This window comes from Aphidius gifuensis, linkage group LG5 (genome assembly GCF_014905175.1).
Source record: "Aphidius gifuensis isolate YNYX2018 linkage group LG5, ASM1490517v1, whole genome shotgun sequence".
NCBI classification, from domain to species: Eukaryota; Metazoa; Arthropoda; class Insecta; order Hymenoptera; family Braconidae; genus Aphidius; species Aphidius gifuensis.
In genome coordinates this window covers 15,451,808-15,467,868 of record NC_057792.1, presented here as the reverse complement: position 1 = coordinate 15,467,868, position 16,061 = coordinate 15,451,808, and the positions used below count along the sequence as shown (strand labels likewise).

Sequence of the window (16,061 nt, the reverse complement as noted above, 5' to 3'; positions counted from 1 at the left end):
TATATTCTTCAATAATTTTATCAACAAATTTTATTTTATTTATTTTTTAATAATAATTGGAATTTATATATGAAAAAATTCAAATATTATTTCATTAAAAAAAATTGTTTTTTAAAATTTATATAAAAATGCATTATTGTGAACTTATTTGTCGGATTTTCTTTGTTTTTTTCTTTTGAATCATCAAGTTTGTCAGACAGTAAAATCCCTCGACAAATTATATGTATATTACCTTGTCCCGGTTCATAACATCGCCATAATGAACTCTAACCCAAATGAAAAATAAAAATGAAAAAAAAAATGAATGAAATTTTTGTTCAGTCGGCTGATTTTTCGTTGATAAATCTCTCAAAATGGCAGAATGAATACATTCACAAATGAGCTGAGCTCATGGTTTATGACTCTCGCTGAACACCAATGTGTGAAGAGTAATACTGGAATGAGAGTTAATAAATGGTAGGATTTTTAGAGGTAAAAAAAAAAAAAAGGAAGAGGATCAGAGTGCAAAACGAATATATATCGAATAACAAGAGAAAGAGAGAGAAAAGCATTGGAGTGTCCCAGTTGAAATCTCGATTATGACGAATTGTGGTGGGTTTATTTTGGTGTGAACGACCTCGGTCAAGTTTTCATCCCACAATCACCGATTCCCCGTTCTAATATAAAAAATTTAAAAACAAAAAATAAATCAAATATAATCTATCTGAATTCAACAGCAGCATGAATTTACTATTTATTCATGAAAATATAAAAAAAAATATAAAATAATTCAAATAAAAAAAATTATTTATTTTATTTTTAAGAACAATTAAATAAACAAGTATTTTTTAAAAATAATTTATGAGATTAAAAAAAAGCTCATCTTTGTAAGGTTAATTTAAAAAAAAAAAAAAAAATTATATTAATAAAAGAATTGTTAAAAAAAAGCTCTATTCTTTATTCTTGAAAACTTATGACTACCAGGTAACAGTATATAAAAAATTTTACTAATGAAATTTTTTATTTTTTTTCTTCATTTTCATGATGAAAATTTTTAAGGTTATTTAGGGTCACCATATGATAGTCAATTTTAAATCCATTGAATTTTTATATAAGCGCAATTGAATGACTTATATTTATTACGTGATTTTGAAATCTTTTATATATTTATCCTATGGAGTAATCTGTTATACAAGTGTTCTATCAACTTTAGCCGTCACTCCAATGCTGTCTTCTCAATAAGAAAGCGGATAGGCTTGGATCGCAGCAGATAATAAAAATATAAAAAAAATAAAAATAAATAAAATCCGGTAAAGTAAATCCTTAGTTTGGTTCAATCGTTTTTCACAATAAATTCTTCTCAAACGAGAATCCACAAGATCTGTTCAATTTATTTTTATTAATATTTTATTTATTTTTTTATTAATTCTTTATAAGATTTTCTTTGAAATAATAATAATTAAATAACACCCTAATCTTTCCAGCAATAGTAAAAATTATTATGATAAAATTAAAGAATTAATTTATAATTTTTTATTTTTTTTTTGAACAATTATTACTTAAATTTTTATTAGTGTATGACTCGAAATATATTTAATACTATAATTTAGAACAATTTAAATGTTATTAAAATAAATAAAAAAAAAACTTTTAATGTCAAAAGATTGACTGTATTTATTTTTTTTATTTTTAATTTTATTTTTGTACACGTGTCACGTGAAAGAACTGAGGAAATTATTTTTATTATTATTATATTTCCTATGAGACTTGACTGCTTCACCCCAAGTATGTAAGAGCCAACTCGTTCTCGACCTTCATGACAGATAAGTGCGAGACATATCGTACTCTGTATGACTGGCTTCAAGCACCCAGAAAAGAACGTTTGAGTAGCGTGACAAGGATGTACTTCAGCTACTCCACATTTTGTTAGTTTTTTTTTTTCATATAAATTCGCAAAATATCATTCATGCATTATTGAAAAAAAAATATACATCTTTTTTTCTTTTTCTCTCTTTCTAAATTTTATTTTATAAAACAAAATTGCTACATTTTATTGTAAAAAATAGATAATAGAAGGGTAGTTAATTAAGGATGGCTTAAAGCTAATTTTTTTTTAATTTGACAATATTTAAAGAGCAAAAAATTAATATTACAATTTTATTTAGTCTAATTCAGTCTAAAATCAACCGTAAAATTTTTTTTTTCTTCTCAACTATAAATAGATAAACAGAATAAATTAAATATATATTTTTTTAATTGAAAAAACATTAGAAATTGTTTATAAATTGGGTTATTTTTAATTGGACCAATTTTCAGAACAATAATATGATCCTCAGTTCGCCAAACTACTCAAGTATTCGTACTTTCATTCGAAACCTTTGACACAATTTTTTTAATAATTTCCAAATTCATATGTCATTCAATTATCTTTTTCAAACAAAAAAAAAAAAAAAAATGAAAAAATCTTTTAAAAACAAAAACAAAAAAATAATCATAAAGATACGAAATGGAATCAAAAATTCCATCAAGGTTGTAACGTATTTTGCACAACTACAAAATTGACGAGATAAAAAAATAAAAAACAACGTTGATGATTTGATAAATTACTAATGGAAATATACAGCACACATCTCGTCCAGTTCTATTTGCATAACAAAACAAAAAGCAAATATAACGTACACGAAAGAGTGTATATGTATGTCTGCAAAAAAAATAAAAAAATATAAAATTCGCACAGAGAAAAAAAAATATATAATAATAGTAAAAATAAAAAAAAATGAAAATAGTACACGTTGAGGGCAGCTGAATAATTTCGATATCCATTATGCGCATGTGAAAGAGACTTTATTCAAAAATCTCCATCTGGGTAAATCAAATATGTATGTATTCAAAAAAAAAATAAATCAACATATAAGAAAAGTGTCAATTGAATTAATAAATTTTTATCTAAAAAATTGTATTATTGAAAAATATTATATGAAAAATAAAACTTGAATAATAATACTAAAATTATACGTGAAATAATAATTTAAAAATTATAATATTTAAAAAATAAAACTACTTATCGTTTTGTGAGTGATTGGATAAATTATACTGATATTTTCCCATGAGATTGGTGGGAATTCGTGGAATTCGTATATCCTCGTTTACTACCCCAAATCCTCTTTACTCTTATCTAATCAATTAGTAATTCTACGATCCAAGTTTAAACTGAAATTCAAGTACGGATAAGTCAAAATTGTTTTGTAAATTGTATAATAGATTTTTTTTTTAATTATCATTCAATTTTTACTGTTAAATTATTAGCTTAATGGTTATATTTTTTTAGAAAAATTAGATTTTATTATTTTTTTTTAACATAAGAAAAATCAATTACAATTATTATATTCATGCTGTAAAAAAAAAAAATAAAACAAATTTTTAAAAGGGTTAAAACATTAAAAGTAAATCAATATATTTAATAAATTTTTTTATTTGGATATATTCAAGCTTTTTGAACATATTTCAATTTATTTTATTTTATTTTTCCATGAAAATTATTGTTTACAAATGACTGATGAATTTTTAAAAATCAATTAAATTATTTTCTATTAAATGAATAAATTTTAATATTTATTTAATTATATAAAAAAAAAACATGTAAATATATTTTAAGAATTTATGGATATATTTATTCAAAATTTAGCCAATGAATTTAATTATATATATTTATTATTGCGGATGTTGTGAATTTCCTTTATCGTGATTTTTTATTTTATATTTTCCTGAAAACACTTTAGTAAAAGCATTGCACTGAAATCCGGTATTTATCGAATTCTTTACTCTATTTTTATTTGTTTTTCAAGCTGATGGAGCAAACACAATTACCGCGTTAACCGGATCTAAGCATACCATCAGAAAGTTGATAAAAAAAAATATTAAAAAAAATATATACACATTTATATGTATATAGAGTGAGATCGTATATTGACAATTTATATATATATATATTTTAAATAAAAAAATAAATATGTTTTGGAGATGATTTAAAAAAATTTTCAAGGTGTCAAGTTTTTCTTAAAGTTTTGATTCGATTCGATTGCTATTGGCTGAGTAGCTCGACTAGGTATGAAACCACTTTTGTAAAACATCGATTACATTACTCTTCACTTTAAGACTTAACTTTCAAACTAACTTTTCTCTTATTTATTTTTATTTTTTTAAAGGTTTAACGATTGCTAGTGAATCTTCAAGTTTGACACGCAATAATAAATGACTTTGTATTGACAATAAATTTTTACATTTTTCAAAAAACTTTAACAATTAAATTGTAAAATTAATTTTGCTACTATATATAATAACTTTTAAATATTATTTTTATTGTTTTAAAATTATCACAAGTATTTAAATGTTTCACATTTATCATAAAAAAAAAGTATAATGACTTTTGCAATTCTTTTAAATTTTATAGGTTTATAAAATTTAATTTTTTTGTTTTTCTGATACTAGAAAAATAGCAATGATAATTAATTTTTTTTCATTTAATTTTCAGTTTGTAATGGCATACAAAATTTTGAAGAGACTCCACAATATACTGAAGTTAATCCAGGACAAGATGCTAAGTTAGTTTGTCGTGTTCTTGGCAAACGTGGCGTTTGTATTTGGCAAAAAGATCAAAAGGTATGTCTTCAATAAATATAAATAGATTATAATCATGTATCATGTAGATAAGACACAAAGAAAATACTCAAACTACCCACTAATTTTATATCCAAAAACTGTGGCAATTCAATTTGAAATTATTCCAAATAATAATATTAAAATTCAGATAAAATATTAAGTTGTAGCAGTTGAATTTAACGGTAATTTTCGTTTAGTCGACAAAAGTTCAAATCGATGTTATACTTGCCCAGGAAAAGGAAACAATTTTCCTAGTTTCTCACACTAAATATGAAAACTTGGATCATTGTTTCAAACTTCAAAACTTGACTTTTTTTATTATTTTACTTTTTCTTTTTAACATCTCTTTTTGAAATTATATTCTGGAGATGGGAAAGTCCTGTAGCATGCTTACTATAATATTAAAATCATTATGTAATTTGCAATGACCGCTAACAGTTTAGATATTAATTAAATTTTTCCAATTATTAATTGAGATACAAATGACAAAACAAAAATTTAAGCAAAATGTTTTTTTTCTCATTATTTTTTTATTAATTTTAATTTAATTTTATGAAGCTTATTCACGAACATAAAATTGTTATTTTACACGATGGATTAATAATAGTAATCAAGCAATGTTAAACATGTTTTTTTATTTTTTTTTTTAAATACATTTATATAATTTAATATTTAACTGTTGTAGTAAAATAACACTTCAAAAACATGCACATTTTCACCTCAAACTTTTTAACATTATATAAACAGGTAATGCCATTTTATGATGAAACTCGATGTTTATGTTTTCAAAGTAATTTTCCATTTACGAGTAGTTTTAAATGTCGATCAATACGAATCTATGGATTCTTTTGAGTAAAAAAAATAAAATAAAATAACAGTTGTTGAATAACTTGAGCATTAATTAATTAATTAATTAAATACAAAAATATTCATGCATTGAAATATATTTTTTATATTTAAAAAATACAAACAAACAAAATTCATTAGTTCTTTGATAAAGGATAGAATAATATCAAATAATTAAAATATTAAATTCAAAGATTTATAAGATCTTATTTCTTTCTTTGATTATTTATTCATTTATTTGTATATTTTTTTTGTTGATTCTATGGAAACAGTCGAATTCTGTTGTTTATTAAATTAAATAATAGCCTCAAAGACGATACTTGAGACGAATTTCTCAAAGCTATTTATTCAACCAAGTATTACATTAAAAATTTATTTTCTTGATTCAAAATATCTTGAGAATTATATGAAACTTAATACTCACTTTATTTAATTTAATTTTTTTTTTTCTTGCCTTACAATCAAAAATGTTATTTACTGAAAAAAAAAAGAAAATTCTCATTTCAAGTTGATTACTCAGTTTTTTGTAATTACTGGAGATGAAATATATTATCTTTCTTTATTCAACAACTCGTATCTTCATCAGTCTTTGATCAAAAAAATTCACTATCTAGAATATATATATTTTTTAAAAAAAGATACGTACAATTTTTTTTATTTATCAAGATCCTTTGTGAATAGTATTTTTTTGTACCTGAATAAAAATTATTTCCATCACAAGATGATATCTATTTTTCATTCATAAATTTTCAATTTTTCATAATTGTCTTGTCATGCGCATAAAAAAGTTCATTTATTTATTAGAATTAACTGTTTTAGTAAAAATCAATAAAACCATCTGCCTTCTGTAATCTACTCTTTATTTTTTTCTAATTATTTAAAGAAGAAAAAAGTAATAATATTCAATTTAGTTAAATTTAAAAAAAAGGTTAATGTCTATAATTGATGATCATAATTGAATTTTATTCAAAAGACGCATGTGGAAAATTTTTTTTTCAAATTATCCTTTTTTTTTTTGACAATTCATCCTGCTGTAATTTGGAGAAACACAATGAATGTAATGGCCACGACCGATTTTATCATAAAAAGTACAATGAAAGTTCATTCCAATCGTATCAAAAAAAATAAATAAATAAAAGATAATGATAAGAAATTCTATTGTTCAAAATTTGTTTCAACTTTTATCTTATTTTATTTTTTTATTTTATCATTTTGTTATATTGAAAAAATAAATTTATCAAGTAGATGACGAAGTAAAAAAAAAAAAAAATTCCATTTTGAGTATTAAAAGTCTAATAATATTAAAACTAAATTATTATTAAAATTATCGTGTAAAATAAATTTAAAATAATAAAATATAGATTCAATAATAAAACAAAATTAAAATAGAATAATAATTATAAATTTAATAAATACACAAATTTATGATTTTTACTTTATTTATTTATTTTGTTTTTTACTTCAAACAAAAATGATATTACGAAAACATTTTTTACCAAACAGAACATTTTTTTGTTGGATTCATATTGGATCCAAGTGGACAATTGAAATCGTTTGTAAACTCTGGTATATTAGATAATGCACCAATTACCCGAAAGTTAGATGGTGGATGTACATAAAAAAGATAATTATTCTTTAAATATTTATTTGAATTTTTTTGACACAGTGAATTTGCATAACTCATCCAAAATAACTGTTTTGGAGTGTACATCAAACCAGGAAGTTTTTTATCATTATTTAATGATCTTTCATAAGCTCGATAAGCAGCTTTTATTCCACTGTTATCTGCAACGGTTTCACTTTGAGTAATAGTTCCATTTACCTTGAAAATAATTAAAAATTAATAAATAATAATTATACTTGAAAAAAAATAAACAAAATTGTCTTGTAATAATAAATAATTACATTTAATCCAACTTCTGGGACTGTGAAATTGTTATATTGTTCAATGATGCATTTGGACATGTTATAAAAATTGTTTTTTGAAAGTGATGTCCACTGTGAATCGTTCCAACGACCGTATGAATCATAATTTATTCCATTAATATCAAAACCATGTGTCATTTCGTGCCCTATCATAGTGCCCAGAGCACCATAGTTCATGTAGTTTGGTTGTTCAATATCAAAAAAATCACTTTGAAGCATTGTATATGAAATCACTGAAACAAATCAATCAAATATTTTATAATTTCAATAAGTTTATCAAATGTCATCGTCATAGAGTCAAAAAAGCGTAAATGGTAGTATGTTTTTCAACCTATACATGTATATTAATATTACTTGCTCTTTTGTTGACATTGACAAACTTATTTTTCTTATAAATAAGTTGAAAAACATACTACCACATAGTAGTTAGACATATTGACGTAAAAAGCACTTATCAAAAAATATTTACTTATCGAATTTGAAGTATGCACGAAAAATGCAAAATCTGTATTAAATTTTGATCCAATACCAGCCCAATAATTATTGTTACTATTTAGAAATTTATTATTTCGTTCAAATAGCTTTATCCGTTGTATTGCATCATTCAAGTTCTCATTGTCGAATAATTCTAAAGTTGTATAAAATTTATTGACTTTTGCATTATTAGTAAATTTATTTATATATCCAATTACATGTTGAGATGACATAAGTTTTTTCAACATAACAGTCTTTGTGTAGTCATCAATCCAAGTAGCATTATCAATCATTTTTAAAAAAATATCTTTAATTTTGAAAATCATTTTTTCAATTTCATTTCTTGTATTTGTGAGTTTAGAATAATTATAATTTTGAAAATAAATAGCTCCCACTGCAATTGGTAGCTTGGATGAAACAACATTAGCACAATTTTGGCTTTCTAATACACGAGCAGTTTTTATATTGTCTTCTGCATATTTCCATATAATGTAATTAGCTAGAATTTTTTTAATGTTTTTTGTTGAATTTAATAAATACTGAAATTTTTTCATGTAACTAAAATTAGTGATAATAATAGTTGTTGATGACTTAGCTGGAGAACCACGAAGATAATTGATATATTCTTGCCAATCGAAAAAAGAATAATTATTCATCAACTCACTGAGTGACATTTGAACTACATCAAAAGTTGGATTTGAATTTTGCACTGTTAAAAGTCTTGCACGAGCTAGTTCAATCTCAAAATCAAGAAGTTTTTTTAAATCATTTTTATAATTAATATTATATATCGAGGCATTCATTTTTTCTGCTAATTCAATCATGCTATTGTAGTATTTATTTACTTGAGCATTATTGAGACCTTGAACTAAATCTTCTGCACTTAATTCAGATTTATACGGCTCCACAACGATGGGATGACCATCTCCAACAGAGTAAAATTCAAAAAAATAATTTTTCCATTGTTTTGTATTGCCAACTTTGAACATGGTTTTATTAAAATCAAATGCACTTTTATTCCATTGAGATCCTTTAATGACAGGCCAGTTTCTAATAGCTTTTTTAAATTTCCATATGGTATCTTTTTTATTTTTACATGTATTGTATAAAGTCCTGGCAAGCTTCAAATATTTATTCTCATTTATTGAACTATTTTTTTCAAGTATCATTATAAGATTGTCATCAACTGTTTTTTTAAATTCAGTGAATTTACTTGTGTGATTTGACCCGTCAATTAATACTGTGGAATTTAAATAACCTCCACAGGTAAATTTATAAAAGTCATCGCAAGGATTAACACTTGGATCCATGTCATGCAATAGTCGTGAAGCTATAAACATACAAATAAAAAAAAAAACATTATTTTCATCAGTTTTGTAGAAATATTAAATAACATTTAATATCAATATAATTTAAAAAAAAAAACCAATAAAATAGTTTTATCATTGACTTTGGAATTTAAAAATAGATAATGACCATAAAAAATTTTTTATTCTTACCGACATTATGACAAACAGGTGTTTGACAAATATCAGAAACATTGTTACCAGTAGAAAATGTTTGATTACCTGTCGAATAAAAAAAAAAAAGAAATATAATTACTCATCTTTAAAAATTGAACATTATTTTTATCAATTATGAAAAGATTAATAACTTCAAATAACTATTATATAATTAATAATATTTTTTATTCAGTTGAAAATTTTGTATTAACAATTTTAAATTTAAAAACAACAAAAAAATCTATTTTATATCATAAAAGAAAATATTACAGATAGTTTTTCTGTTAATTACTTACCAAAAACACTGCCACTCAATACAAACACAAGTAAAAAAATTACGGATACTGTTTTCTTCATTTTTTTGGAGGCCAATTTTTTTTATAATACGATTTACTCGTTAACAGTTTTAGTTTTCTAATAAACTTTAGGATATTCTACGCCTCTTATATCAGTTGACGACTCACTAATACACTAACGACATGTGATATAAGCATGAATCGTCCGGAATAATATTATCTTTTTGTTTAGAAACATAAAAAAATTTTTTTTCATTCTATTATTTTATCATGTTTGATAAAAATAAATTTATCGAATAAGTGACGCACAGGAAAAAAAAAATTATTAAATAATGATAAATTTAAAAGGTAGTTAAATAAATTTTACAATGTACAATTTTGTTTATTTTTTTCTATTTTAATTGGTTAATTCATAGTGACAAGTTGAAAAAACATATAATAGCCATCGGCAATGAGAAGAGATTTTACGCCACTTGAACTTTTGGCAAGATTTTTACCATCATAAAATTTTTTTTTTTTGTTTTATTGGCAAAAAGCCTTATTTTGAAAAATCGAAATTTGGCTTGGTTCATAAGCGTCTACTATCAATATCAAAAACTCAAAGTATATGAGGGCGACTATCCAAATTGTCGGTTACACAAGTACCTATTCATTTTCCATTGAAATATATATATTTTAGTATTTGGTTACAAAGCATCTCTATCAATTCAACAAAACAAAAAAATAAAAATTACATATTTTATTTTATATCTATATATATTTTATTTTTAAATATAAAAGTTTGATTATTATTCAATATAAAGTTTTGAATAAAACCAGATTAAGTATATAACAATTCATACACGTGCAAACAATATAAAAAAAAAAAAAAATAGAAAAGTTTGCATCCTATCAAAAGTTTGTCTAACTTATCGTCAAGCGTGAATGTAACATCATCAAGAAAAAAGAGGATGTCTTCGAAGAAATTTATAAAATTGATGTTAGAAAAATAAAATAGAAAAAAATAAAAGAGGGTTATTTGAACAAGAGATGAGAAATTTTTATATTGGACAGTTGAAAACTTTTGTCGACAAACCCCTGCTACATAATCCATGATGTATACATCTTTCAGTAAATTTCTTGTGAAGAAAAAATAAAATAGGATATATGATTTAAGCTAAAACTTCCGGGTTTTAAAAGTTAATATAATCATTTGGTTTCATCATAAGTGGCCAACAATGTTTTCTTATTCTATTCAACCCCAGTAAAATACGAATGAACGAATTTTTGTATATTTTATCCAACATTATTCTCAACTGTATAATTTTAGACGGTATATATATAGCTTATTAAATCAAAATACCACAAAATGTCTGACACTCATGTCAGAATAAATTACATTTTTTTTTTTTTTTTTCCATTCAATTGAAATCAATAAAATTTATAATATTAGCATTTTTTAATATTTAATGTGATTGAATAATATTGTAAGTGTGATAACAGAAAAATTTTATTTTATCAATTTTCATTAATAATTTTAAATGATAATAATTCAAAATTTATTATTATTGATTTAAGAGGTTCATAGGACGAGAAATTTTTAAAAACATTTTAATAATTTCATAAATAAATTTAGGAAATTAATAAACGAAAAATTTAATTAAAAAAATAATAACAAATTTACTTTGGATTTAAATTGATGACTAAATTACAATAATGACTAACCTTTTTTTTTCATAATTAATTAATGAGCTGTCTGGTAAATATAGTATAAAATTTTTATAATATAATACATGTCAATTTATGGGATAAATTAATAAAGCCGTTGCCACATCAACGCATCATAAAGTTTTTTTTAAAAGCCATCATCATGAATGGGAAAAAAATATTTAAAAAATGAAAAATTTTATTAAAAAAAAAAAAGTAAATATTAATAATCGATTAATGTACATACCTACTTGAACTTTCTTTTTTTTTTTTTCTCATCGTCTGAAGTAAGTTGAACGCATATAAAAAGAGGCAAGCGTAAATGGAATGAAGTTCGTTGACGCAAGCTTTGGAATGGGTCATAAAGCCCCACAAGCGACGTTGTTGCACATAAATTTCAATCAAGCGTGATTTTAAAGACCCTGAGGCGAGACTATATTTTTTTTATTTTATTTTCTTTCTTTTTTTTTTTCATCTTATTCTTTCTTGTGTATGCTGGACAGATTGGAGCTTTTTTTTACGGATTTACTTGGGGTCTTGTGACAGCTTGAGAAGACAATATTTATTTATTTTTTTTTTTTCACTTAATTTACTGGCTTCGATGACACAATAAGAAAACAACTTTTTTTATTTTTATTTTGTGTTTATAAATATTATCAGTCTCATTTAAATTTATTAAAACTTTTTTTTTTTTATTTTTAAAAAGTATTTTATTTGCAATTGATGTTTATTTCAATACGATTTCTTTTAACTTGAAAATAAATGTACATGTGTAAACACACGTCTGTACTTTTCTCTATATGTTTTTCCATAATTTTATTTATTTATTTATTTTTTTATTGTGTATGCTGTTGAAAGTTGTATTATGCATGGATAGAAGAAACAAGCACAAAACTGTGTGGTTTCATTGGCAGTAACATACATAGTATTAAAAAAAAAAGAAAAGAAAAATTCTAAGAATTATTATTTTAATTCTGAGAGTAGTCACTAGTCACTATTGAAAATATTTTATATTTAAAACTAGCCATATGCAATATTATTCACGACATAATTTTCTCATTTTATCAATACTTTTAATTTTCAAACTTTTTAAGTCTCGACGTCCAACATTGGCCGTCATTAAACACCATCTTTTTTTAATTTGTTTTTTTTTTTTTTTTTTTTAATTTTTTCACATTTTTAATCATGATAAACTACCTGGATTACAAACCCCGTGCACTATGAACTTTTAACATTTCTCAATTAACTTTATCGTTCATATATTTTTTTTTTTTTTCATATATTATTTTTTCTTCTAGTTTTAAAAGTTTTTTCATTAAAATTATATACTTTTATATGTACATTTATATAAATACTCAAGAAAATAAAATTTCATTAGAAAGTAATATTTTTAATAAACAAAATAATATCAATGTCACAAGACAAATAAAAAATAGAAAAAAACTCCTACTAGAAAAAAGAGGAAATTAAAAAGAATCATATTTAATATTTTTTTTTTATTTATTTAAACAATTTTTATAATAATAAAAAATACTAGATACAATCAGAGGTGAAAATAGTTGATAAAAAAAGCTCGTGCCCAAGAGAGTAAAAGAAAAAATAAATAGCCCACGAAAAAAAGAGATTTAAAACAAAAAAATATAAAATGAAACGAGGTGAGGTAATTCAGAACAACAGCCTGAATGTTGATAAACTCAACGATTATGCCGTATGCTGAATGAGCCAAATATTTGCTCGAAATACACTTATATATATACAGCTTGACTTTGGTGGTATTTACAAAAGGTTGTGAGAGAAGTACAGGAGGCTAGATTGCACATTATTCAAGCCCTCTTTTCATCCAGCCATCTACTCAATGCAACGTTTTGGACCAACAACACATATGCCTCTTCTAAACTTGCAATTGCTCATTATGTTTATTCATTTTTTTCTTTCTATCATCAGATTTATAAAATTCCTTCTCACAACCGATATAAATAATAAATATACAAAATTATCTCAACTCAATAAATGTGTGCTAAATCGAGTTAGCAAAGGTCAAATTAAAGAGCATATAACTCAACAAATATAGCCCCTTAGAATTTATGTTTGTTACGATTTTTCACCGAAAACTATTTTGTTGCAGTGTCCTCAGAGATGATACGTATATTAATTTATGTATATATATATAAATATAAGCACTTGGATGAAAATATGTTTCACTAGTTTCAAACTTTATTGCAACACTGTATATGTAAACTGGTTCATTGCATTAATTTCCATATTAATAAGTATACATAATCTGTTTTAATGACATCTGGATTACGGGAAATGTCGGATTATATATGTTTGTTATACCACTTGAACTTGGTATAACGCACTTATAATATTGTTATTTTAAAAAAAATAAATAAACAGTCAAGTTACAGGCGATGTAACGGACGCATATTTTTTTTGTTTTTTGTTTATTTATTTAACAACAAACGCAAAGCTGGAAAATTATTATGAAATATATAGAGCAAAACCTCCTGAATATTATCCACCATATAAATTTTCAACCGAAATGTTTGTTGTTAAATAAGAAAATAAAGTAGCAGTCTCTTTTTTAAATTTAATATTTTATAAAATATTTTTTATTCCATATTCGATTAATAATAAACCCTTCTATAAAATTTTTTTCATAATTAATTAATAAATTTATTTTCTTTTTTATTTTAATTTAAATATTGATTTTATTAAGTTCATGTAATATTTAAACAATTAAAATATAAAATATTATAAATCTATTTTTTTTTTAAAGACAGTTTGTCATTAAGATAACAAAAAAAAAAATTCCAGGATCCATGTCAGCAATTTATTTTGGTACTATAGTGTATCTGATAACGCCTGTGAATATTTATGAAAAATGTAAATAAAGTAGAGAATCATTTTGATTCACGTTGGTGCTTACAGTATCCCCATGGGATAAAACTCTCTCTCTTCCTTTTTTATTTGCCTCTTTACGTCTTATATATTTTTCAGTGAGTAACCATCTGCTTTTTTTTCATCTCTTTTTCTCTGTACAACGACAGTTTATATAAGCCAAAAAAATATACTTATGCATGTAAATGTATATACCGTAAGAGTGTATTCTCTTGGGAATATATACGATGACTCTGATTTGGAGCAAGTCACATGGGACTATACCTCGTTGCTTTTGATTTAATTTTAAATATTCCATATACCCACCTCATCTGTCATACACATATAATATATAAAAAAAAAAATACCTAATTACCATTATTAAAAATTATTACAACATATTTTTTTTTATATTTAAAAAAATTAATTTGAATAGAATTTTATTAATTTTCAATTTAAATAATTTTCTATTTTATTAAGCAGCTAGCTATAATTGCAAATAATAATTACCACAAATTTTAAAATCAATAAAAAACACAATTTTACTCGAATGTATATTTTTTTTTGTTTTATTAAATATTTTTTTTTTAAATAAAACAACTCAAGTGTTCTATTACTGATGTATTAATAATTCAAACGATATAAATAAACATACTTTCGCTTACGAGTTACTTTTAAAACCCCTTGAAATTTAAAAATATATTTTTATTTTTTTTAAATTGAATTTAGTATAGGCATGTAGGGGTTGATTTTAATCGATAGATTTTTTTCAACATTTTTATAAATGTAGATATATTTAAGTTTATATTTTTTTTATTATTTATTTTTATTTTTTTTTCTTGAGTTGGCTTGGTACACGATATATTTCGTCGAGCTTTCAATGTGATTGCCGAGTTGCGTTTGCGGTATATATGCTTGTATATATCAGAGAGTACAGAAGTTAAAGAAGGATAGAAATGGGTGCCAAAGGGGTGATTCAAGCTTTTGGCCCCATTGGCTATGTACCTTGCTCACAAGCGTTTGTAGTGCATACCAGGAGAGATGGATGGTTGTATGTGTTGCTGTGTGAATGAGAAAAAAAAAAAAAAAAAAGAAAGAGAAGGAGAGAAGAACTCTGCGTCTGCGGGTACATTACGTTGATTACTACTCATGGCCTCTGGAGAACAGAATGAAACAGAGTGAAATAAAAAGCAAGGATGCACACACAATACTTGAAGATTTCATACCATTCAAAAAAAAAATAAAAATAAAAATAAACAGGACCAAAGAGGGATGTTACATAGTTTTTCTTTTTCTTCAACTTCCCTTTTAATTTCTGTTTTTATACTTTGTATTTCTAGACTTTTTATATTTATAAAGAATAAAAATTAAAAAAGAAAAAAAAAAGATTCATCATTCTTATATTCAACTCACGCGTAAATTTATTTTGTCTATTGTATTTTTAGTTTTTTTTTATTTATATTTTATTTTTAAAATATTGTTTATTATTAAAAAATTAGTTAATTAAATAATTATTATTTTAATTTGATAATTAGTTTTGTGCAATATTGTGAGTTTATAAATGAATTATTCGTTTTATTTTTTTATTATAGATTTTACTTGTTGTATATTATTAATAAATATTATTTTTTAATTTTATTAAATATTTTATTTTAATTAAATTTACTAGAGTGGTAAATTTAATTTTTCAGCATCATTGAATATCGATAATATTTTTTTATTTTTTGTGTAATTAATAAGCAGAGTTATTTTGTTATTTAATTTTTTTATTTTCGCTCGTTTGATATGTTTATATTAATTAGTTAATTAATCA

General features: G+C 23.4%; 1 protein-coding gene across 2 annotated transcripts in view; it reads left to right on the top strand.

Annotated features, from left to right (window-relative positions):
• The window catches only part of LOC122857834 (kin of IRRE-like protein 2), a 64,578-nt gene that overhangs the window by 38,202 nt on the left and 10,315 nt on the right, over positions 1 to 16,061 (top strand). For both annotated transcript variants that reach the window (XM_044160245.1, XM_044160246.1), the window contains exon 2: positions 4,511 to 4,638. In XM_044160245.1, coding sequence (XP_044016180.1) covers positions 4,511 to 4,638 — 128 coding nt within the window. The remainder of the gene's footprint in view (positions 1 to 4,510; positions 4,639 to 16,061) is intronic.